Consider the following 27,033-nt stretch of genomic DNA (forward strand, 5'->3'; position numbering starts at 1 on the left):
CTGGTTTATATAATTTGTAGCCATGTTTTAGATGAAACTAAGTTTAGAATGTTTAGAATTAAGTTTTTTGCTTATGATATATTTTATTTTTATATTTTAAGCTATAAATTCTTAGAAGTTTTGGAATACATATTTTATTTACTGCTTATGAAACATAGTATCTTTAATGTCTTCCTGACAGTTTGAGGACCTTATGATTTTTTCTTGATACATTATTTATCTTCCATCATATTTTGCTTATCTTATTTAATAATCCTTCTATTAAGATATTTTTTATTAATTTACACAATAAATATTTGATTACATTTTCCCAGTGTAACATTTTGCACACAACTCTTTTTGTTTATAAAACATTCCTAATTGCATTATTTTTTTTTGTAACTAAAGAGTATCTTTTACAAGTTAGTGAGGTAGATTTGGTATTTTCAAAATTTTGTTTCCCTGAAAATGTCTTTATTTTGTTCTCATTCGTGCAGTGTAGGGAATATGCACCTAAATTAATATGGACATGACTTACATCACTGCATAGGCAATGTAGAAGAATCCAGAAATAGGCAAGGCTGAAAATACTAAACCAAAATACACTGGGCCACAGTGCTAGAGGGGATGACAAGGGAACAATGAATGAGAAGAAACTGATCTTAAATAGTAATGCAAGTATCTCTTCGATTTGCCCTTGTTTCTCTCTCCAACTTCTTTATAGCTACCCTTTTTCCTCTAACTCTGGATGAAACAGTCTTTTCACTTTCTTCTGCCTGCTTTGTACTCTAATTGTACTCTATGTTTACCTCCATACTGGTACTTACAACAGTATTGAAGTCAGTGATTACCTGTCTACTTCTTTTTAGATGTTTTCAAAGATAGGAGATGCGTTGTAATTTTTGTTTCCTCTGTGTAACATACACAATGTCTGTCCTATATTAGATACTCAATAAAATGCCAAATCAGGCACTCAAAAGGCATTTCATGCTTTCTGAATGAGTGAGTTAACTGGTGAATAAATGAAAGGAAGGAAAGGAGGCAAGGTAGGGAAGATAGGGTAAAGGAAGAAGGAAAGGAAAGAGAGAAGGAGGAATAAGTGGAGAAAAAGAAGCATCACGTTGTGATCCTGGAAAAAATTTGTGAAGTGTGGAATGTACAGTGTATACATTCAAGATAATCTGTGAAGATTTAAAATAATGAATGTAGCATTCTTACGTATAATTTCTTTCTAGGGACAACTATAAACATCAGGGAAATATAGCACAACCAATAAAAATTTTTACAGTATTATATAGTATTGTTATGATCTCAATTTCCTAATCATGCTGAAATTTGTCATCTTAAAGAGTATCATTGTTAATAAAATATTTTCAGAAATGGTAAATTCATTCACCAAGCCTACAAACAATCAATTTATTTCTTTGATCATCTCTAAAATGGCAAGTGTGACCTTCTTAACAAAATGTTATTTCTGATAGATATTACGACCATATTTTATAAGGTTAGTAATATTTTTTCAATTATAGAAATCATTTAGGGACTATCATACTTCCTGGGGAAGATCAGAACATGATTAAGTTTAGATATATTAATTTTTTTCCTGCATTTTGCACATTATAAAAACCTTTAAGCTAGAATTTCAAAGAGCGCATTTTAAGCACTCAATTAAAAGCAATGATGTGCATCACTTCCATGCATTATTTTTTGGTATGCATCGAAACTTCTAGTTCAAGAGAAAAGTAAAAGATTTGTGCTGCCTAATTGCACATACAACCTAACTGATTTTTTAAAGTTTCAAGGCATATCATACTTCCAGTTTAGTCTTTACCTCATTAACATACACCTTTTAAAAATTTATGTTGTCATTGTATTCTATGAAAACACATTTTTCCTTCTCATTTCTATAAACAGTAGCTTTTTGTAAGCTAGAAAACACCATGAAATTGATTTAGGACTTTAAAAATATTGTCAAGATCAAATTCTTTTTAAATGTAAAAGTACAGATTTTCTATAAATTCTTTTCTCATGTTTTCTTTGACATGTACTTGTACCACAGCTCAGAATTTTGTTTAGAACATAATTTCATCATCCATAACTCTTAGTTTTTTGTGTTATTAAAAAAACCAAACAACCATCTACATTTCATTTTATCCAGTCATTTCATGAGATAATAAAAAAATGGCTTTTAAAAATTCAGAAAATCTTTGTGATTTTCATATTTTACTGAACAGTGGCAGGTACATAATACTTTTTTAAAATAAATCAGATTGCAGGTAAAGGTTGTAAATAAGTGAATTCCTTTATTAGGTATACTTCTGTTTTCTTTTTTAGATATTGATTTTTTTAGTAGAAATGTTTTATTACTACTCTATTGAGTATATAGTATAAATCCAAAAACCACAAAATCCAGCAGTTTTACTTTTTGATTCATATTTTACCTTAAAATCTTCTGAATTAAGCAACTTATTTCTTAAAAATAGGTAAGCCAATAATTATCAGTGACAGCTTACCAAATAAGAAACTGGTCTAAAGAGGAAGAGTAAATTCTTGATGAACACAAGCTGTTACATGGTAGAGCCAATCTACAATGCAATTTTTGATATTGTTTCAATATAATAATATGGGTAAAATGTGATAATATTTATGAAAGTACATATTGCTGATTTTTTTCATCATAAAATTTCAATCCCTGTGTGACTTATTCCTAAAATATTTTAAAAATCTAGAAACTGACTTTATTTCATTTCTTATTTTAAAGAAGTGCTTAATGTTATCTAAATGTTGATTTCAAATATATGCTTATCATCACTTTTAAAAAGATTTAAAAAATATGCTCAGGTTATAAAAACAGTTTACCACGAATAGATGTTGCTTCGGAAGCATCTGTGAAGATTTTAAAGAGTTTCCCATTTGACCTATTGAAGTGATGTATTATATTAATATTAAATCTTTTTTAAATTCTTGAGATGATTCTGCTTGGTTATGGTTTATTGTTCCTTTAATTTACTGCTGAGTTTGATTTGCAAGTATTTTATTTAAGATTTTGCATCCATATTCATAAGTTAGTATGTATTCCAGTGTTCTTAATTTGTGCTATATTTGATAGATTTTCTTATCAGGATTATACTAGCTTTTAAAAATGAATTGTGAAGCTTTTCTTCCTTTATTATTACCTGAAGAATTAATGTGGATTTAAATAGCTTTTTCTTGAAAGTTTTATAAAACACCTTAGTGAAAATATAACTCTGATGTTTTTATATTTTTTAATTGTTTGAATTACTGTTTTATTTATCATGGAAAGCTGTTTTATTTCATCACATGATTGGTCTTACCAGGCTATATATTTTTTCTTAAGGTTAATTTGCAATATTTAATGGCCCTAGAAATAATCCAGGTAGATTAAGATTTTGAATTTGTTATGATATGATATAGAATGCTCTCATGCTTTATCTCTTATTTCTAAATAACTGTATATGTATTTTTTACTATTTCAATTAGATTTTCAAATTTTAAAAATAGAATAAAAAATAATATGGTCCTTAGATTTCATAACTCTACAATTTCCAACTTCTAAAAATGTTAATGTATGCTTCTGTAGTTATGATTTACTTTCTTATTCCTTTAGGCTTATTCTGTTCCTTTTTCCCTTTCATTTCTCTGTTTGAATGCTTAATATTTTTGTTTTTTGTTTCTAAATCATTCCCTAAGAGCAACAATTGAATTTCTTCTTACACTTTGAAGCAGAACTTCTTGAAAGGATTTTCTATATTCACTCTCTCAGATTTCTCTCCTGCGTTCCCACTTCAGATAACTACCAGCCAGGCTTTCACCACCACACTACAGTGAAATTACTAATACGGGATCCTATTTTCTTCCTTACAACCCTCATAAAATCTGGTAGGAATCATTACACAAACTATTAGCTAAAATTACTTTAAGGCATTTTTTTGAATAGCACAAATATTTAATGTGCGTACATCAGAGCTTAGAATATACTCATGTGAGTAGAAGAAAATACTGATTTATGACTTCACTATCCAGATGTGGTCACTCCTAATATTTTGTTGTGCATAAACAGGCTTTGCTATATTAAAAAAACTATATTATCATATGCATACAGTAATTGATTACATGGTTCTCCTTAGATAAAAACTTATCCAAAGTATCTTATATATTTTACAATATAATTTTAATAATTGAGAGTTTCTTAGACCTTTATTATTGAACATTTAGGATGTTTTCAGTTTTTAAGTATTATAATCAAAGCTATGGTAAGTATTTCTAAAACTTAAATATTAACATAGCTGCTCATTTTAACAAAAATAACATTGTGGTACAAAAAGAAGTTGAATTATGGTATAAGAGGTTTAAGGAAGAATCGTATGCCTTTATTTCTCATAGAGCTTGAATGATTTGCCTGCATTTTTACATGTTCTAAAATTAACTCACTTTTTTAACAACAATACTTTCATTAATTTAACTTCTTGGCTTTCATATTATAAATGTTGTAGAGTTGTTGTCACAGGAACTTGTATGGCAGCTGTTCACAATTTAAGATCTGAGTTTATACTATTTTAACTTTTTACCTAATGTTATAACTTTAAATGTTGGTCAGGTTATACATTGTTTCTTTAAATCTGAAAGCATTTTAATAATTTTAAATATAATCATACCACCTCTCAGAGCAGTACAAATTGTATAATATTTGTACTTGTTAGGGGAAGATGGAGAAGAAAGAGCAAAGTGCTTAATACCAGTATGTTTATAGTTAGGCAGGATTAACCATTGTCCCCTATGTCTGCGTTTTGTTTTACTTGGCTGTGTATATTGTACATATAAAGGACAAATGAATCCTAACTTACAACATCTCATCTTTCTAGATGTTAAAAGGGTTGCCACTCAGTGGTTGAGCATCTGCCTTCGGCCCAGGATGTGATCCTAGAGTCCTGGGATTGAGTCCCACATCGGGCTCCCTGCATGGAGCCTGCTTCTTCCTCTACCTGTGTCTCTGCCTCTCTCTCTCTCTCTCTCTCTCTCTCTCTCTCTCTCGCTCTCTCTGTGTGTGTGTGTTTCCCATGAATAAATAAATAAAATCTTAAAAAAAAGGGGGGGAAAAAGGTTGCCAGTGTGTGAAAAAGTAGTAAACAAACATTGGGTACACTTTGTGTTTAAAAGGCGGAAAGATTTATATCTGAAAAGAAACCAGAGAACGTAAGTTTTGTGTTTAAATTCACAGGAAAGATTATTCTAAAAACAACTAGAGGAAATGAAATTGTTAAAATTCTTTCTAAGCATTACAGATACTTATACTTTCTCCTGGGTTTCTAGAGATGGGAAGAGGAAGGATTCTAGGCCAGAGTGTTCCTTCAGTGCTGCTACATATTACAGTGGGCAAACTAAATCCTTACTTGAGACATCTAGTTTTCTAGATGTTTAAAGGGGAACAACAGGTCAAAAGTAGAGAGTTAAAGTAACATCCTTTAAGTGTTCTGTTAATTCATAAGAATGATTGTATTTTGGGAATGAAATTTTTTTAAGATATTTATTTATTTATTTATGAGAGACAAGGAGAGAGAGACAGACATAGGCAGAGAGAGAAGTGGGCTCCCTGTCCTTTAAGTATTCTGTTAATTCATAAGAATGATTGTATTTGGGGAATGGATTTTTATTTAAGATTTTTATTTATTTATTCGTTAGACACACACACACAGAGATGGGGGGAGCAGAGACATAGGCAGAGGGAGAAGCAGGCTCCATGCAGGGAGCCCGAAGTGGGACTCCAGGATCACACCTGAGCCAAAGGCAGATCAACCGCTGAGCCCCCAGGCGTCCCTTGGGAATAGAATTGTTAAACTTGATATCATGGAGTATATGCTGACTATTCACTGGGTGGCTGGGGGTGGGGTGGGTTCTGTGCCCATGAGTCTTTAAGTTCAGATTGTCTAACCATTGTTCTGTATGTGTACTGTAGTTAATATTGCTACGTATTAAAGGATAAACAAGTCCTAATGCCTGAAGCCATATAAAAAGTAGGGATGGTTAAATAGCCGCTTTATAAATGCCCTTTGTTAGGTTTTAGGAAGGACTGTTTAGGGGGTGTCTGTTAATTCACTTCTTAAAGTTTGATGTCTTGCTTTACTTAGTCACTGAAATGGTGGAGGGGGCAGTGGAAGGGTGAAGGGAAGGACTTATTACTAGTATCTCCATATCTAGAAGACAGTTTTAGTTTATAATCATAGATTATAGATAAGTCTTTGTAAAGTACCTGTATTTATTGTGGACAAGGGTCATTATTTGTAACATCTAAGCTTTTCAGATATCCTGAGGTGCAATGAATGATAAAATGTATAGCTATTGAATTAACCAATTTATAAGTTTCTTTTTGTTATAATTGATAGGAAAGAAGCATCTTAGACATGGAATTGTTAAACTGTCTCTGAGAAATTTACATTAGGACTTGTTAGGTTGGCAGCAGAGGGGTGCAAGGAAGTATAGGGGGAGAGATGTATGTGAATGTGTTCATATTTACATTTAATGATAACTCTTAATGTGTGTACATCTCTTTTGGCTGTACTATAGAAAGATACTAAGTGATTTAGTGGCAACATACCTCCTTGCTAATAGTATAGATTGGATAATGAATTCTTTGAGAAGCATTATACTTTGTGTACTCTGCTACTTTGTCTCATTTTTAATTGAACATGAAGAGAATGCAGTATTTTAATTGCAATTTTGCCACTATCTTTATAGAGAAGCCAGTTGCTATTTTTGTCTTTTATGACATTTTTTGTCACCAGGAAAGGCAGGATTACATTTTTTTCTTTCAGATTGAGTTGGTGTAGTCTATTCTTGGTTATCAAAATACTTGTAGTTTTGGGACTTTGAAATGATAAATATTCATGGTGTGTAAAAAACATATACATAATTGTATGATCTTAATTACATTAAAATGCTTAGTTGTATAGATACACACATGGGACCTAGAAGTCAAACTGTAAACTGTTTGTGAATATGGATGACTTTGTTCCTTGCTTTTGTGGTTTGTAGTTTCTTTTTATGCACATACTAACTTTTAAAAAGTAAATTTAAAAAAAATCAAAAAAGCAACCATACATAATAATTCTTGGTTTTTGTGTTGTAAGTATAGAGAGTTTTCCATCCTTAGTATCATTTCTGATTTAATTTATTTATTCCTTAGAATAAAAATTCCTTGACTTTGTCTTAAACAGACATTATCTATGTTGTAAAAGAGATAGATTTTGGAAATTTTCCAATAATTTGAGTGATATGGAGAGCTAAGAAAAGTTATTCCCGTAATGATTTTGTCTGATGCCTTATGATTAATTTTAGATAAAACTATTCATTGGATTTCTTTTTTTTTAATTTTTTTTATTTATTTATGATAGTCACACACAGAGAGAGAGAGAGAGAGAGAGGCAGAGACACAGGCAGAGGGAGAAGCAGGCTCCATGCACTGGGAGCCCGATGTGGGATTCGATCCCGGGTCTCCAGGATCACGCCCTGGGCCAAAGGCAGGCGCCAAACCGCTGCGCCACCCAGGGATCCCCCCATTCATTGGATTTCTTATACTGTGAAGTATAAGTTCTCTTAGAGACAGTTCCTCTGTATTAGTACTATAAATATTGGTTACTTTCATTAGTATTCTTTAAATGATAAAAATGCTATAAGGTTATAAATTCAATCATTTTCTAGTTGTAGAGGTGGCTTGGGGGAAAGCCTATATTCTATGTCACTGCTAAAATTTTAGTTAATATATTTGGGTATAATTTATGACTATTAATCAATTTTAATTGAAATTCTTTTTTAATTCAAGTGAAGTGATTCACATATTTCTTAATCTAGAAGGAAACATAAGGATATTGCCCCTCAACTATTTCAGTGTAACCAAAGTTGAGAAGAGATTATTTATCTAAAACATATTTTGGACCTCTCCCCACTCTCTAATAGGATACAGGCACACACACATATGTACATATTCATAAACATATATAAACATATATAGGCTATATACATATGTAGATATGCATATGTACATAACATATATGTACATACATACGCACACACATATATACGAATGAATGAAGGAATACAAGAGAGACCCACAATGTTGTGATTTTTATATCAGCAAAATGTTGCCTTGTGTACTAAAAGAGGCTGAGAGTATATAAAATAAAATAAACCTGTTGGATCTCATGATTATGCTGGCAGGAAGCAGGTTGATAAAATTGTCCCACTGCAAATATGTGCTATCTTTCATTAAAAGGGAAGAATGAGGGGATCCCTGGGTGGCTAAGTGGTTTAGCACCTGCCTTCAGCCCAGGGCGTGATCCTGGAGTCCTGGGATTGAGTCCCACATTAGGCTCCCTGCATGGAGCCTGCTTCACTGCCTGTGTCTCTGCCTCCCTCTCTCTCTCTCTCTCTCTCTCTCTCTCTCTCTCTCTCTCTCTGTCTCTCATGAATAAATGAATAAAATCTTAAAAAAAAAAAAAGAAAAGGGAAGAATTACTCAAATGGTGAAACCAAGAGCCCTGAAGGTGGTGGAACCAAGCATCGAGCAGGTGGATAAAATTCCACAGAGTGCAACTGAGAGCTATAGAAGATTATTCTTCCTCTTGGAAGAGGATAGAAAAAATCAGGGAAATGTAACAAAAGCTGGAGTCAGAGACACACAGAGCATGATAAGCACTCAACCAGCCATTACTGACTTTAAAATGGAGTGGGCCATATAGAAAATGTGAAAGGAAAATGAATTCTACCTACAATCTTAATGAGATTAGCAGTGGCTCATTCCCTAGAGTCTCTATAGTGGAGCCCAGACCTGCTGAAAACTTCATTTCAGCTTTGAGACTCTAAACAGGGTATTTACTTAGTCCACTAGCATTCTGTCCTACAGAACCATGAAATAACAGGTATGTATTATTTTAAACCCGTAAGATGATACCATTCTATTTGTTCAGTTCTTCTTCTGTTTCTTTTAGAAATTTTTTTCAAAAGATTTTCTCAATAGGGTCTCCATATTTTTGATAAGTTTATGCCTAATTAGTTATTTTGTTGCACTTTAATTGGAAATTTTCTCTTTCATTAATTCTCATAACTAGTTATGTTTGGGTATATGAAATCAATAATGCTAACTTATATTTTACCAATTTACTGATTTTTAAATTATTTATGGTAATATTATCATTGTTTATTTTGGATTTTCCAAGGGTGCTATTATTTCAACTGTAAATATGGATATTATTATCCCTTTGCTACTTTTATGACTTTTAATTGTTAATCTCTTATATGATTACATTGGTTAATATATCCAGTACAATGTTAAATGGTAGTAGAGATCATTGGCATCCTTGCTATGTTCTTCTCTTGGTAGGATTAGTGGTAGTTTTTTCCCTTAAATAAGAGTCTAACTTTAGGATTCAATGTGTATTTTGTAATGTTAAGAAAATACCAGTTTCAATTTATGGAGTATTTTTTTTTAATTGGAAACAGTTGTCAAATTTTGTCAAGAGTCTTTTTAGCATCCAGGGAGATGCTCATGTCATATTGTCTCTTATATGTATAGAGAATTGTATTGATGGTTTTCCTAATGTTGAACTTCACATTATTGTAATAAATCTTATTTGGTTATAATATATCTCATCCTTTCTTAGACACATTTCAATTTTCTTTTTTGCCCTCATCATTCAAACAGAGTATCTCTGATTTAGGTCAACAGTGATTTCCATATCGCTAAGTCTAATCATTGTTTCTTTGTCCTTGTTTTAATTAACTTATATATAGCACTTAAAGTTGATTATACTCTTATCTCTGGAAATCTTTTCTCTTGGCATCTAACACACATATTCTTACTTCTTCTTATTCTTTTGGAAACTTGCTCTCAGTTTCCTTCACTGGTTTTTCTATATTTCTCCAAACTCCACAAACATTTGAGAATTCCAGGGCTTAGTCTTTTAGAAAAAGCTTAATGTATATGTAACTGACAATTTAGTCTCCACTTATATGTCTTGTTGGTATCTCGAGCTTACCTTTTCTAAAATTGAATTTTAGATATCCAACCTCTCTATAAACCTGAAGTTTCCCCTGTTACAGTTAATTACATTCAGTCCATCTAGTTTTTCAGACTAAGGCAGTTGAAATATGCATTGGAACTATGTATTAATTTATGTTGGGAATTGCTAGGCCAAAAAACCCATCTGTTCAATTTTAGTAGATAATGCCAAAATTTTTTTCTAAGATAGTTATACATTTTTTTCTACTTAGACCATCATGTATGAGAGTTCCAGCCTCAGATTAACACCGTCATCTAATATTGTCTTTTATTTATTTTTAATTATAGTTCTTTTGGAGGATTTATCCCACTGTGATTTTAAATTTTCATTTCTCCAATGAGTAGTATGGTTGAGAATCTTTAAAGCGCTTTATTTAAAATGCTGTTTTAGAGGCTGTCACAAAATCAGACTCAAATTTCTCCTCCATATTCTAGTTGTGACCTGCACATTACCCCCTTTTGGGATTCAGTTTTCTCATTTGAACAACTAGATGTATATTAATTTAATATGTTAATAATCTACAAGAGACGACTTAGGGGTTAATGTTGATTAAAGGGGGAATATATATAGTGTCATTCATTTAGAAAAACATTTTCTTGATTTTAATAATTTTAAGTATTTAATGATATTTTGTGTTCAAATTTAATATTTATTCAATATGCATGTCTAAAACATTGCCAATTATAAATCCCCTATATTACTAATTATTTACAATGTTGATGAGTTCTCTTTTCAGTGATAGAGTATACAGAATGTTTTCCCACCTTGATTTTTTCATTATTTTATTTACAGCTATCCTCAGTAATTTCCATTCTATTAATGACTCACCCAGTTTATAAAACAGTGAGGTAGTATAGACTAGGTGCTGCCTTTCTTAACTTAATTTTCTCCTAAATATTATTAAGTAACATGTTCACTGAGGCTAATGGTATAAATAAAAAGATACAAAGATTTAGCTATTTATTTTAACACCTGTTTCCTCCCCATATCTGATCTCACATGAAGTAGCCTATATTACCAGCACAGTATGTCATCTTGCACATATTTTTCTATGCTTCTGTAAATACATTATTATATGTACTTGTACAATTTACTATTTGATTTTTAATTTAAAAAGAGGTTTTCGAATATACACTTAGTAAACTTGCCCTTTTACTTAAAAATGCATTGTGAAATTCCTCAAGGTTGTTAGATATAAGTCTAATGTACTTTTTAAAAAATATATATTTATGTACTTTAGAGACAGAGTGGGGGAGGGGCAAGAGAAGGAGAGGAAGAGAGAGAGACTCTCAGGCAAACTCCACATACCATAGAGCCCTACAAGCAGAGCTTGATCTCCTGACCTTGAGATCATGACCTGAGCCAAAACCAAGAGTCCAGTACTTAACAGACTGAGCCACGCAGGTGTTCCTAATGTACTTTTTTTTTTTTTTTTTAATATTTATTTATTTATTTATGATAGTCACAGAGAGAGAGAGAGGCAGAGACACAGGCAGAGGGAGAAGCAGGCCCCATGCACCGGGAGCCCGACGTGGGATTCGATCCCGGGTCTCCAGGATCGCGCCCTGGGCCAAAGGCAGGCGCCAAACCGCTGCGCCACCCAGGGATCCCCCTAATGTACTTTTTTAATGTACAAGTATTATACACTATGAATTGCCATCATATCAGTAAGAGTACAGTGTAGAAAACAGAAATCCCTCTGTGTTAGGCAGAAAGGGATATAGAGATTTCAGCAAGTTTGCAAAGCTGGCAGAGTTACGTAGGCTGGACTTACAGGAATGTTTTTCAAATTGACCAATATAGGAACTATGACATCTGAGGCTGCCTCTAGATCTGTATTGAGCGTATGACTGCTGCTTTGATCAGAAAGTGCAGATCTGGAAACTGTAGCCACTGCTGCTGATGCCAAAGTGCCTCAACACCCACAGCTAGCAGATGGACACCAAAATGCGACTACACAATATTCACATCTCTTGACCTTACTTGCCAATAGAGTGAAAACAAACAAAACTAAACTTAAGGAAAGCAGCCAAGGAATCAGAAAGATGCCTTTTACCTCAGTTCTATTTTCCATAATATGCATGACTGTATCTCCAATTGGTTGAACTAATTTGCATCTTGAACACTTTCACAAATAGGAATAGAAACTGCCTTCCTTCCTGTCTTCCTGCCTTCTTTTCTGTTCTTTTTCTGTCATGGGCTCCGATACATTAGGAAACACATTAGAAGGAGGTTGCAAAGGAGGTTCACTGAGCCATTAATTTTACTTTATTCATCTCAACAACTCAACGGTATTAAAATTAATAACTTCATATATGTTGTTTTTAATGTGCTGGTTCTTTGTATGTGCTAGATCCTCAAAACTTGGATTGTTATGCCAGAACTAAGTGTATTTTTCAAGATAGATATTACTGAAATATGTTCTAAGAAGTTTGGTATGTATATTTGTGCATATGTATGTGTATATGAGCAGTACAAATGTCTGATTTCTCATTTTTCCCAACATTGTAGATGTTTTAAAATTATACCAACTTAATTGGTTGGGTAAAGAAATGTTGGAGTAATTTTTGTTTTCCTATCTGGAAGGGAAATAAATTCATTTTCATTTTCTTTTATTAGCCATTCAATCTTCTTCTTCTTTCTCTTTCTTACTTGCAAAGATTACTATTCATGACATACTACATAATTTTAGATATTCCAATGACAAGCATTTTCAAAGTTACATGTTTAATATTATTTATATTAGGAAAGCAATTAGCACACAATGATTTCATGTGTGATTCCATGGATTTTATTGATTAGGGCAGGGTTAACATAATAGTACTTATTCAAAAATTGTAAGTTGTAAGTATACTGTAGTACTTAAGATGTGCTCATGAACATTTCATAACTTCACTTCCTGAAACTGCCAACAAATACCTGTCAGTGACATGGTAATACAGATCATTAATTTTGACCTTAAGGCACTGAATTTTCATGTTTATCTTTTACTCTTTTTATTGGGAAATGTGCTAGAAAATGTATTTCTGAAAGATTGACAATTATTTGACATATGAAATATGTATAATTTTAGGCATCAGAACTACCACATCTGATCTGGAAAGTACATTAGAAACTCATTGGTTGGAGGGTAGCTCCTGGGTGGCTCAGTCAGTTAAGCATCTGCCTTCAGCCCAGGTCATGAACTCAGGGTTCTGACCTATTTTGGATTCCCTGCTTAGCAGGCTCCCTCTGTCTCTCACCCTGCTCATGCTGTCTCTCACTATCTTTTTTTTCTCTCAAATAAATAAAATCCTTTTTAAAAAAAAAAGGGAAAGAAAAAGAAACAAACTGACTTAGGTCCTATTTATGATTTTTGTACTCTGTAGATTCTGTCCTAGGTAAGTGGTTAAAAATATGGGTGTTTGAGGCATCTGGGTGGTTCAGCCTGTTAAGCTTCTGACTTTTTTTGTTTAAAGATTTATTTATTTATGAGAGACACAGAGAGAGGGGCAGAGACATAGGCAGAGGGAGAAGCAGGCTCCATGCAGGGAGCCCAATGTGGGACTCAATCTTGGAACCCCAGGATCATGGCCTGACCTGAAGGCAAAGCATCCCAAGCTTCTGCTTGATTTCAGCTTAGATCATGAACTCTGGGTCCTGAGATTCAGCCTCTTATCTAGCTCCAAAATGGTTGTAGAGCTTACTTAAGATTTCCTTTCTTCCTTTCCCTCTGATCCTCTCCCCCTGCTCAGACATGCATACTCTTCTCTCTCTCTCTTTCTCTCTAAAACAAAAGAAAACAAAACTATGGATGTTTAATTGTAGAAGTAGAGACACTAGTGAGGAATGTGATCAAATCAGTTACATGTCTTTAGATAGGTATGAAGACTAAATTAAAATATTCCCTAAAAATCCTTTACCAATGTTTACAAGCAGCAAAGAAAGATTAGTGTGGGAATAATTTGAATTTTATTAGAATTTTGGATTTTGTGAACTGGTGAAGAAAACAGATCTACTTTATTATATGTTCTAAGATTAGTCACAATGGTCATAATAAATAATCCACAATTGTCATGTTAAAGCACAAAAAATAGCCTATAAAATTTTTTAAATAGATACTGAAGTGTGTGTACAGAATGACACAGAATGAGAGTGCTGAGACTTTAGAATTATGTTTTTAGGATTATAATTAACTTCAGAGTCCAGATCTGCTGAAGCAGTTAGTAAGACATTTATCAAGCCTGCTACCAGGTGACAGAGAGATTCAGGGATATAACAAACAAAATGATTCATTAAATGCCTATGTCAAATAACAATTCATCTTTTACTTATAGAGATTACCAAATATGTAAAGAAGTAATTATTATTTCTAGTATAAAAGTTGTTAAAACTCACTGTAAAGTGATGAATTCATTCATACTGTGAATTCTTTGCTAATGTGTACAGATAAAGAAAATTTAAATGTATTGATGACTTGTTGAGAAACAGCAGTAAGTCCTGAAATCCATGTTTTTGATTAAGTACATATGATGCTAATGCCATAGCCAGATGAAAGAAAATGATTAGTTACATATATTCAAAAAGTTGCCCAGAAAGGCAAATCTACCCACTGTTATACTCATGAATAGTCATATTCAAGCCATTGCAAAATGATGCAGGCATGTTAAGAGAAGTATTTCATTAAAGTTTAAAAATTATTCATCAAATTAGTTAAAACCGCCAAATACTCATTTGTGCTCTCAGACTTGTAAATGAATGATCATTATTCTGTAATATGTGCTTTTTAAGGAACTCACTCCCTATTAATTTATTTTAAAAAAGCTTCAACTATTCCTCGGTGAAAAATTCAGGCTTCTAGATGACTTTTATTACTGAGAACTACATTAAAAATTAGGATATTTTACAAAGGTATTTTTTCAATCAAAAACTTTAAATGTCCTAATACAAATTGAATAAGTGAAGCACATATGAGAAAAAACAGCAAAATTGAAGCCATAGAATATACTTTTTAATTATGTCAGGGTGGGAATGTCTCATTGTCTAATTTGGTTACAACTTTATCTAAGGAATACACTCAAACTATGTTGTACTATCTAAAAAAACTTGACTGATAAATTTTTTCATGATTATTTCCCAAACAAAGATAGTAATGAGTAGGTAAAAATGCTTGTACATCATTAGTAGTTGGACAGTTTCTGAAGAACAATTCTGAAAGATATTTCTTTCAAAGGCCTCTTGAAACTGAAACTCATAAAAAAACTTTGGGTTATATCTATAATATCCAGTTGTATGGGAAATTTATTAAATATACTGATAAATCATAATCATTGAACTCTTAAAATTACATTAATTGAAATATTTCTTTAATCACTATTCATAATTCTAAAAAATATTTAGTATTTTCTTGGTATGTTGAATACATTTAATACTACTTGTATTTTATTTTTATATTGTTTATTTCATAAATTGTATTTATTTATTTATTTATTTATTTATTTTTTATAAATTAATTTTTATTGGTGTTCAATTTACCAACATACAGAATAACACCCAGTGCTCATCCCGTCAAGTGTCCCCCTCCGTGCCCGTCACCCATTCACCCCCACCCCCCGCCCTCCTCCCCTTCCACCACCCCTAGTTCATTTCCCAGAGTTAGAAGTCTTTATGTTCTGTGTCCCTTTCTGATATCTCCCACACATTTCTTCTCCCTTCCCTTATATTCCCCTTCACTATTATTAAAGTTGCTTCCCTTTTTGGCATATGATACTGGGGCGCTGCCCGGGTGGCTCAGCAGTTAAGCACCTGCCTTCGGCTCAGGCCATGATCCTGGAGACCCAGGATTGAGTCCCAGGTCGGGCTCCCTGCATGGAGCCTGCTTCTCCCTCTGCCTCTGCCTCTCTCTCTGTGTGTGTCTCTCATGAATAAATAAATAAAATCTTTAAAAAAATAAAAATAAAAGTTAAAAATTAAATAAATAAAATCTTTAAAAAATGATACTGGATTTTTAACTTAAATAACAGTAGTTTCCTTTTTTAAAATGATTGTTTAAATAAACGTGAGCTGCCTTAAGACAAAACATTTTTAAAGAAAAATTTTAAATGCACAGTAGTACAGATGGTATGGTATGTAACAGAGTAAAATAACAAAGAAAGTTTAAAATGGTTTAGGAAACAGTGTCCTGTTATATCCTTTGTCATTAATTTTCGGATCTGTTGCCTCTTAACAATGTTGTTTTGTTTTTTTTTAAATTATAGAATTCACTGATTTTTAGTATATTGACAACTATAATTTTGGGATAACTAACAGTATATTCTATTCAACCTTTATATGGCTTATCATTCTTTTCATGTGGTTTTTGATTTGAGCTTCTAAGTAAGAATTTGTTTTTATTTTCTATAGTTGTCTTTTACATTTAATTTATTCCCAAATATTTTGTATTTTTTTACCGAAGTTTTTAAGTATTGTGACAGTGTTTTTAAACAGATTATTACTGTTATGGTTAAAAGCTTCTAGTTTCCTTATATCCAGCCATTTTACAAAAATCGTTTATTGAAGTTTTAAATAAAATCTTCTGTTTTTCAAAGTGTTCAGTAATATCTAAAGTTGAAGGTGCATTACCTATTTATATTCAACTTTATAATTCTTTATTTTATTCAATTACATTTAACTAAACTTTCACATAACATGATTAATAATAATGGTGATAAGAGATAATCTAGCCTCATTCTTGAGCTCAGTGGGTATGTATTTAGCATTTTGATGTATTTTGATATTTTCTATTTTTTTATATCTGTGTAGTTTTTCCTTGTACTAGTTTAAGTATTATTGAAACTAGATAGTGAATATACCACATAGCTATTCTCTAGAGTGTTGACCATATTCACGTTATTTTTTCCTTTAATTTTTTAATGTGATGAATTATGATTTAAATTTTCTAATTTTTATCAATTATTACAACATAACAAATACCTTCTATTTTATTCTGATTAATTATTTGAGCACTATTAGGGTTGATTTTCTATATTCTATTCAGAATGTTGCATCGATTTTTATAAGTGGCAACAACCTGTGGTATTATACTATTTTTTTGTGTATTATACTATTTTAATCAACATTAAGTTATGGTAGCTACATGATTTGAATATATTTCTTACTTTACAAAAGAATGGGAAGCTTCATAATTCATTTATTTCTTCTGTATATTTTAGCTAGATGATTTGAAAAAAATTTATGATCAACTAGCTTGGAAGAGAAAAAGTTATGAAAAGGAGTATCTGGATGTACTTAATAATTATTATACCTCAGTAAGTACACCTTTCCCTCCTTCTACCTAAAGTCCTATTTTCTATTCCTAAATACTAACTCAGAAAAGTAAAAATAATTTCGTTATATATGTTTTTTCTTTCTGAGATACAAAGCATGTATAAATAATTCTTTTATTCTCTTCTTAAAGAAAAAATCATGGGATATTGAGCTTTCTAATGTTACAAAAGACTTTTCAGATATCTCAATTGCAAATGCTCAGTTGATAGAAGAAAACAGAAGACTTGGAATTGATATTGAAACTCTAGCAGGTTTAATCAATGACAGGTAATTTTGCAAAGATAATTTTTATTTTGTTATATCCAATATGTTAAATATAGTATTATATTTATACATCTCTTCATTTTGTTCTCCTGGCATGATATGGTGGTGTGTGTGTTTATCATTAGCTTAAATTTTGTTTATTTTTATTCATTTTGTTTTGTTTTGTTTTTTAGGAGGGAGGAGGAACAAATAGAGAGGGAGGGAGAGAACCTTAAGTAGGCTCCATGCCCAGTGTAGAGCCTGACACAGGTCTCAATCTCACAACCCTGAGATCATGATCTGAGCTGAAATCAAGAGTTGGAAGCTTAACCAACTCAGCCACCCAAGTGCCCCCAGATGTTGCTTTTTAAGTCTCACTCTGAATCCCTTTAGAGATAGCAAAACAGTGAAAAAATTATCCAATAAAATAGTTTCATGCTCCTGTCACCTCTTTTTGACATATCTTCTTATACTCAAAGAAACTTAAATTAAAATGTGCTTTTTTTAATAGTAAATTTATTTTTTATTGGTGTTCAGTTTGCCAACATATAGAATAACACCCAGTGCTCATCCTGTCAAGTGCCCCCCTCAGTGCCCGTCACCCAGTCACCCCCACCCCCCGCCCTCCTCCCCTTCCACCACCCCTAGTTCGTTTCCCAGATTTAGGAGTATTCATGTTCTGTCTTCCTTTCTAATATTTCCTACCCATTTCTTCTCCCCTCCCTTCTGTTCCCTTTCACTATTATTTATATTCCCCAAATGAATGAGACCATATAATGTTTGTCCTTCTCCGATTGACTTATTTGACTCAGCATAATATCCTCCAGTTCCATCCACGTTGAAGCAAATGGTGAGTATTTGTCATTTCTAATGGCTGAGTAATATTCCATTGTATACATAAACCACAGCTTCTTTATCCATTCATCTTTCGATGGACACTGAGGCTCCTTCCACAGTTTGGCTATTGTGGACATTGCTGCTATAAACATCGGGGTTCAGGTGTCCCGGCATTTCATTGCATCTGCATCTTTGGGGTAAATCCCCAGCAGGGCAATTGCTGGGTCGTAGGACAGGTCTATTTTTAACTCTTTGAGGAACCTCCACATAGTTTTCCAGAGTGGCTGCACCAGTTCACATTGCCACCAACAGTGTAAGAGGGTTCCCTTTTCTCCGCATCCTCTCCAACATTTGTGGTTTCCTGCCTTGTTAATGTTCCCCATTCTCACTGGTGTGAGGTGGTATCTCATTGTGGTTTTGATTTGTATTTCCCTGATGGCAAGTGATGCAGAGCATTTTCTCATGTGCATGTTGGCCATGTCTATGTCTTCCTCTGTGAGATTTCTCTTCATGTCTTTTGCCCATTTCATGATTGGGTTGTTTGTTTCTTTGGTGTTGAGTTTAAGAAGTTCTTTATAGATCTTGGAAACTAGCCCTTTATCTGATACGTCATTTTCAAATATCTTCTCCCATTCTGTAGGTTGTCTTTTAGTTTGCTAAAAGACAAAGATCCTTTGCTGTGCAAAAGCTTCTTATCTTGATGAAGTCCCAATAGTTCATTTTTGCTTTTGTTTCTTTTGCCTTCGTGGATGTAACTTGCAAGAAGTTACTGTGGCTGAGTTTAAAAAGGGTGTTGCCTGTGTTCTCCTCTAGGATTTTGATGGAATCTTGTCTCACATTTAGATCTTTCATCCATTTTGAGTTTATCTTTGTGTATGGTGCAAGAGAGTGGTCTGGTTTCATTCTTCTGCATGTGGATGTCCAATTTTCCCAGCACCATTTATTGAAGAGACTTTTTTCCAGTGCATAGTCTTTCCTCCTTTATCGAATATTAGTTGACCATAAAGTTGAGGGTCCACTTCTGGGTTCTCTATTCTGTTCCATTGATCTATGTGTCTGTTTTTGTGCCAGTACCACACTGTCTTGATGACCACAGGTTTGTAATACAACCTGAAATCTGGCATTGTGATGCCCCCAGTTATGGTTTTCTTTTTTTAAATTCCCCTGGCTATTCGGGGTCTTTTCTGATTCCACACAAATCTTAAAATAATTTGTTTTAACTCTCTGAAGAAAGTCCATGGTATTTTGATAGGGATTGCATTAAACATGTAAATTGCCCTGGGTAACATTGACATTTTCACAATATTCTGCAAATCCATGAGCATGGAATATTTTTCCATCTCTTTGTCTTCCTCAATTTCTTTCAGAAGTGTTTTATAGTTTTTAGGGTATAGATCCTTTACCTCTTTAGGTTTATTCCTAGGTATCTTATGCTTTTAGGTGCAATTGTAAATGGGATTGACTCCTTAATTTCTCTTTCTTCAGTCTCATTGTTAGTGTATAGAAATGCCACTGACTTCTGGGCATTGATTTTGTATCCTGCCACACTGCCAAATTGCTGTATGAGTTCTAGCAATCTTGGGGTGGAATCTTTTGGGTTTTCTATGTACAGTACCATGTCATTGGCGAAGAGGGAGAGTTTGACTTCTTCTTTGCCAATTTGAATGCCTTTAATGTCTTTTTGTTGTCTGATTGCTGAGGCTAGGACTTCCAATACTATGTTGAATAGCAGTGGTGAGAGTGGACATCCCTGTCTTGTTCCTGATCTTAGGGGAAAGGATCCCAGTGCTTCCCCATTGAGAATGATATTTGCTGTGGGTTTTACATAGATGACTTTTAAGATGTTGAGGAATGTTCCCTCTATCCCTACACTCTGAAGAGTTTTGATCAGGAATGGATGCTGTATTTTGTCAAATGCTTTTTCTGCATCTCTTGAGAGGATCCTATGGTTCTTGGTTTTTCTCTTGCTGATGTGATGAATCACATTGATTGTTTTACGAGTGTTGAACCAGCCTTGTGTCCCAGGAATAAATCCCAGTTGGTCATGGTGAATAATTTTCTTAATGTACTGTTGTATCCTATTGGCTAGTATCTTGTTGAGAATTTTTGCATCCATGTTCATCAGGGATATTGGTCTATAATCTCCTTTTTGGTGGAGTCTTTGTCTGGTTTTGGAATTAAGGTGATGCTGGCCTCATAGAACAAATTTGGAAGTACTCCATCTCTTTCTATCTTTCCAAACAGCTTTAGTAGAATAGGTATGGTTTCTTCTTTAAACGTTTGGTAGAGGGATCCCTGGGTGGCGCAGCGGTTTGGCGCCTGCCTTTGGCCCAGGGCGCGATCCTGGAGACCCGGGATCGAATCCCACGTTGGGCTCCCGGTGGGGACTCTTTTCCACTGCCTATGTCTCTGCCTTGTCTCTGCCTCTCTCTCTCTCTGTATGACTATCATAAATAAATAATTAAAAAAAATTAAAAAAAAAAAAACGTTTGGTAGAATTCCCCAGGGAAGCCATCTGGTCCTGGACTTTTGTGTCTTGGGAGGTTTTTGATGACTGCTTCAATTTCCTCCCTGGTTATTGGCCTGTCCATGTTTTTTATTTCTTCCTGTTCCAGATTTGGTAGTTTGTGGCTTTCCAGAAATGTGTCTATTTCTTCTAGATTGCCTAATTTATTGGCGTATAGCTGTTCATAATATGTTTTTAAAATCGTTTGTATTTCCTTGGTGTTGGTAGTAATCTCTCCTTTCTCATTCATGATTTTATTAATTTGAGTCTTCTCTCTCTTAATAAGGCTGGCTAATGGTTTATCTATCTTATTAATTCTTTCAAAGAATCAACCAACAAACTTTTGTTGATCTGTTCCACAGTTCTTCTGGTCTGGATTTCGTTGAGTTCTGCTCGAATCTTTTATTAACTCTCTTATTCTGCTGGGTGTAGGATCTATTTGCTGTTTTTTCTCTAGCCCCTTTAGGTGTAAGGTTAGCTTTTGTATTTGAGTTCTTTCCAGTTTGGATGGATGCTTGTATTGCGATGTATTTCCCCCTCAGGACTGCTTTTGCTGTATCCCAAAGATTTTGAACGGTTGTATCTTCATTCTCATTAGTTTCCATGAATCTTTTTAATTCTTCCTTAATTTCCTGGTTGACCCTTTCATCTTTTAGCAAGATGGTCCTTAACCTCCACATGTTTGAAGTCCTTCCAAACTTTTTGTTGTGATTTAGTTCTAATTTCAAGGCATTATGGTCTGAGAATATGCAGGGGACGATTCCAATCTTTTGGTATCGGTTAAGGCCTGATTTGTGACCCAGTATGTGGTCTATTCTGGAGAGAAAGTTCCATGTGCACTTGAGAAGAATGTGTATTCAGTTGAGTTTGGATGTAAAGTTCTGTAGATATCTGTGAAATCCATCTGGTCCGGTGTATCATTTAAAGCTCTCATTTCTTTGGAGATGTTGTGCTTAGAAGAACTATTGAGTGTAGAAAGTGCTAGATTGAAGTCACCAAGTATAAGTGTATTATTATCTAAGTATGTCTTAAATTTGGTTTTTAATTGATTGATATATTTGGCAGCTCCCACATTCAGGGCATATATATTGAGGATTGCTAAGTCCTCTTGTTGGATAGATCCTTTAAGTATGATATAGTGTCCCTCTTCATCTCTCACTACAGTCTTTGGGGTAAATTTTAGTTTATTTGATATAAGAATGGCTACCCCTGCTTTCTTTTGAGGACCATTCGAATGGTAAATGGTTCTCCAACCTTTTATTTTCAGGCTGTAGGTGTCCTCCTGTCTAAAATGAGTCTCTTGTAGACAGCAAATAGATGGGTCCTTCTTTTTTATCCAGTCTGACACCCTGTGCCTTTTGATGGGGTCATTAAGCCCATTCACGTTCAGAGTTACTATTGAAAGATATGAGTTTAGTGTCATCATGATATCTATTCAGTCCCTGTTTTTGTGGATTGTTCCATTGGACTTCTTCTTAAAGGGGAATTTTGAGAGTCCGCCTTAAAATTTCTTGCAGAGCTGGTTTGGAGGTCACATATTCTTTCAGTTCCTGCCTGTCTTGGAAGATCTTTATCTCTCCTTCCATTCTGAATGAGAGCCTTGCTGGATAAAGTATTCTTGGTTCCATGTTTTTCTCATTTAGGACCCTGAATATATCCTGCCAGCCCTTTCTGGCCTGCCACGTCTCTTTGGAGAGGTCTGCTGTTACCCTAATACTTATCCGCATAAAAGTCAGGGATTTCTTGTCTCTTGCTGCTTTAAGGATCTTCTCTTTATCTTTGGAATTTGCAAGCTTAACTATTAAATGTCAAGGTGTTGAATGGTTTTTATTGATTTTAGGGGGGGGAATCTCTCTATTTCCTGGATCTGAATGCCTGTTTCCCTTTCCAGATTAGGAAAGTTTTGAGCTATGATTTGTTCAAATACATATTCTGGCCCTCTGGCCCTTTCGGCACCCTTGGGAACCCCAATTAAACGTAGGTTTTTCTTCCTCAGGCTGTCATTTATTTCCCTTAATTTATCCTCATGGTCTTTTAATTGTTTGTCTCTTTTTTCCTCAGTTTCCCTCTTTGCCATCAACTTGTCTTCTATGTCACTCACTCGTTCTTCCACCTCGTTAACCCTTGTCGTTAGGACTTCTAGTTTGGATTGCATCTCATTCAATTGATTTTTAATTTCTGCCTGGTTAGATCTAAATTCTGCAGTCATGAAGTCTCCTGAGTCCTTTATGCTTTTTTCTAGAGCCACCAGTAGCTTTATAATAGTGCTTCTGAATTGGCTTTCTGACATTGAATTGTAATCCAAATTTTGTAACTCTGTGGGAGTGAGAACTGTTTCTGATTCTTTCTTTTGAGGTGAGGTTTTCCTTCTAGTCATTTTGCTCAGTGCAGAGTGGCCAAAAACAAGTTGTATAGGGAAAAGGAGAGAGAGGAAAGAAAGAAGGAAAGAAAAGAGAAAAAGAAAAAAAGAAAGGAAACAAGAAAAAAAAAGACGAAAAAGAGAAAGAAAAAGAAAGAAAAAAAGGGGGTGGGGGAAGCAAACAAATAATAATAAAAAAAAAAACCACAGGAACAACAACAAAAAAAAACACGGGGGAGTATCCTCTGATTTTGTATACTGTAAGTCCCTTGACTTCCCCTGGAACTTTCCAGTGCTGCTTGGACAATAATTTGTTTTTCTCCCTGTCTAGCTGGTCTTCTGGGGGAAGCGCCTGTTGTGCTGATTTTCAGGTGTTAGCACTTGGGGGAGCTGCTCTGCCCCCTGCCTGGTTGTAGGGCTCAGTGAGTAATGTTTATCCTGTTTATCCGGTGAGGCCACTGTGAGGCTCAGTGGGGGTTGTTTACCCTGTGAGGCCCCAGTAGGAACAACCACAGTGGTGGTGGCCAGCTCTGGAGCCCTGGATTCAGCTCCTGCAGTAGCTATGGAGCTCTCAGTCTGCAGGGCCTGGAGGCTCCGGGGTGGGGCCGCTGATCTGCTCAGCTCGGGGCAGGAGCGTCCTTGCGGTCCTGGGCCCTCCCGGCCTCTGCCTGTCCCGTGGGGAGGCCGAATCCTGGCCTGTGTCCCCGGTGCCCTGTGCTCCCCAGCCTATGCTGTTGGAATCGTGCTCCCAGCCGGGCAGCCCCCTCCGCGGAGCCGCCGCCTGACCCCCTCCGAGCTGCTCCCGGGGCCCGCAGCCCCCTCTGCGTGGACCCCCTTCCTCTGCCCGAGCCCCTCCGAGCTGCTCCCGGGTCAATGTGTGCGCGCTGCAGCCCTTAGGGAGCTCGGCGCACTCTCCCCGGGGCGCAGGTGTCTGTTAGTGCCCCCGGGAGCCCGAGGGCATCCCCGCCCTCCTGGGTCCTGCTCTAACTCCCTGCGAGCCCCTTTCCGCCCGGGAAGATGGTGAAGCTCCTGCTTCTCCGGGACGGGGCTCTCCTGTCCTGGGGACACTCGCCCCGGCCTCAGCCCGGCTCCTCGCGGGGCCCCTCCCCCTCGGAGGCCTTTTGTTTCTTTATTTCTTTTTCCCCGTCTTCCTACCTTGATAGAAGCGTGGACTCTTCTCACTGTAGCATTCCAGCTGGTCTCTCTTTAAATCTCAGGCCGAATTCGTAGATTTTCAGGATGATTTGAAGGTTATCTAGGTAATTTGGTGGGGACAGGTGACTTGGGGACCCTACTCTTCCGCCTTCTTGCCCCTCCTCCTAAAATATGCTTAATCAAGCTCTGGCTGTCCTTCAATTAATTCTTCCTAGCGACTGCTAGTTTTCTTAGCACAGAAACCTACAGATTTTCTTGCTTTCTTTTTCTACTTCAATCTTGATATTCAACATGTTAAGAAAAAACTGTTCCACATGCTAATACTGTTTTATCTGTCTCACTACTCCACCAGCACCCTGGTACAAGCTTACAGTGACTTCCAAAGCTAGTTTACTGCAGTCATTAAGCTCCCTTTCTAAACTATTATCTGTGGTAAGTTTCTTTCTGTTTCTCTCTCTCTTTCTCTCTCTTTCTCTCTCTCTCTCCCTCCATACCTCCCTCCCTCCCTCCCTCTGTCTTTCTTTATTTCTTTGCTTTCTTTTTTTTTTCTTTCATCTCTTTCTTTTTAACAGAAGTATGGTTGTTTTCTCTCCATACTTACATTAATGTTAACAGGAATGAAGGGACAGAATGCCTCCGTAACCTCTCCTTCAAGGCCCCTGAATAGGCAGACATGCTTGCCTCTGAAGTCTAATATCTCACATGGTTTGCCCTTATTTCTAGGCCCAAATACAATGGCCTTACTGCATCTTCTCCCATTTACCATATATTCTCCGCCCATATTGCATTTTGGCTATGTTCTACTATATTCTATCTACATTTGCTATATGCTACTTCCATTTATTTTTCCTGTTCCCTCTATCCAGCTTTTATCCTTAATTTTAAAACCGTTTAGGAGTCAGTTCTGAGAAACTTTTCATTGACTGTCCAGTTAAATCCAATTTGTTTACTATATGTGTGTGTGTGGCACACCTACTTTTCACATTCATTTTCTTTTGTCATATTTGCAATTTTGTGGGTATGAATATTTGACTCTTGTTCATTTCCTTCAATAAATGAGAATATCTGTGAGGGCAGACATAGGTCACGGCCATATTTTCTTCATCAATGTATCTGCATCATCGGGCATAGTATCTGATACATACTATACTATCAGATTGAAGGGAGGAAAAGAGGAAAGAAGAGAGAAGATTAATGATGATATTTCATGATTGTATAGGAAGATGGTTAAAATTTCTTAGTGAGCATTGTATCTTCAGAAATAATAGAATTAAACATTTGTAAGATTTATCTGTATTTTGAAAATACTTTTTAGACAAAGAAACATTGTTTTGCAAAAGATAACTTAAATTTGTACATATTAATATTACTGCATTTTATTAAGAGAACCAGAGAGAAAAAGAAAATCTGAAGCTAATGAGAAGACTCCTCTAAAAGAAAGGAAGACAGAGTGAGTGAGGTTAGCATGTATTAGATTATCCCACACTAACAAGCAATCACCCCATCTTAATGATATACAAGTATAAAAGTTTATAATTTTTCACTTGCATTGAAACTTAGCTGCATCAATGCTTCATTTTATTTCTACTTCTTAGATTCAGGGTGAAGGATCATATCCTTCTATGGCACATTGCTCTGGTAAGTATAAATAAATTCATTAGTGAGGTCACTTGATGGTTCTTACAGTTTTCCCCGGAAGATGATAAGTGTTTCTTCTGCTCATACTCCATTGAATGAAGCAAGTCATATGGCCAATCGTGGTGTCCACAAGGTGGAAAATCTAATCCTCTTAAAAAGAGAGTGCATAACTGAGAACACAGATAAAATCTATCACTTAATAGTGGGAATGTAGCCCTGGCTATAGGAAAGGAATTCCATCATATGCATCGTACTTGTCCAATTAATACCTTAGATGCCACTTAATTACCTAAATGTCCCTTCAAGTTTTTTACTTAAAATTTTATTAAAAAGGATAATTTTAAGAGCAGATTATGTAGTACTCAGTGGAGAATTAATGAAATATTAGTGAAATGAGAGATGAAGGGATATACAGGAAAGAAAGAGGTCGGGACACCTGGGTGGTTCAATGGTTGAGCGTCTGTCTTGGCTCAAGTCATGATTCCAGGGTTTTGGGATTGAGTCCTGCATCAGGCTCCCCATTGGGAGCCTGCTTCTTTCTCTGCCTATGTCTCTGCCTCTCTGTGTCTCTCATGAATAAATAAATAAAGTCTTGAATGAAAGAAAGAAAGAAAGAAAGAAGAAAGAAAGAAGAAAAAAAGAAGAAAAAAGAAAGAAAAATCAAGTCTACCACATTTTTAAGTGATGTTCCAAAGGAAGAGAAGAATAACTAAAAAAAATAACTATCTGTACTATGTTGTAGAAGCAAAAAATAAGCTTAAACAAGGAATCATAAAATGACTTAAAAGGTTTGGAAGAAAAATAAATAACATTTGGAAATGAATAATTACGTTTGAATCTATCTACCTACCTACCTACTGAGATACCTGTCAATAATTGAGAGTAAGAGACTTATCATTTAAGAATGTAAGAAATACTTGCCATATATGACTGATGAT

General features: G+C 34.9%; 1 protein-coding gene across 1 annotated transcript in view; it reads left to right on the plus strand.

Annotated features, from left to right (window-relative positions):
* Nucleotides 1-27,033, plus strand: part of CCDC178 (coiled-coil domain containing 178) — a 374,243-nt gene that overhangs the window by 56,710 nt on the left and 290,500 nt on the right. Inside the window, exons 10-11 of the mRNA XM_055323597.1 lie at nt 17,243-17,338; nt 17,488-17,624. Coding sequence (XP_055179572.1) covers nt 17,243-17,338; nt 17,488-17,624 — 233 coding nt within the window. The remainder of the gene's footprint in view (nt 1-17,242; nt 17,339-17,487; nt 17,625-27,033) is intronic.

This window comes from Nyctereutes procyonoides, unplaced genomic scaffold (genome assembly GCF_905146905.1).
Source record: "Nyctereutes procyonoides isolate TBG_1078 unplaced genomic scaffold, NYPRO_anot_genome, whole genome shotgun sequence".
Taxonomy (NCBI): Eukaryota; Metazoa; Chordata; class Mammalia; order Carnivora; family Canidae; genus Nyctereutes; species Nyctereutes procyonoides.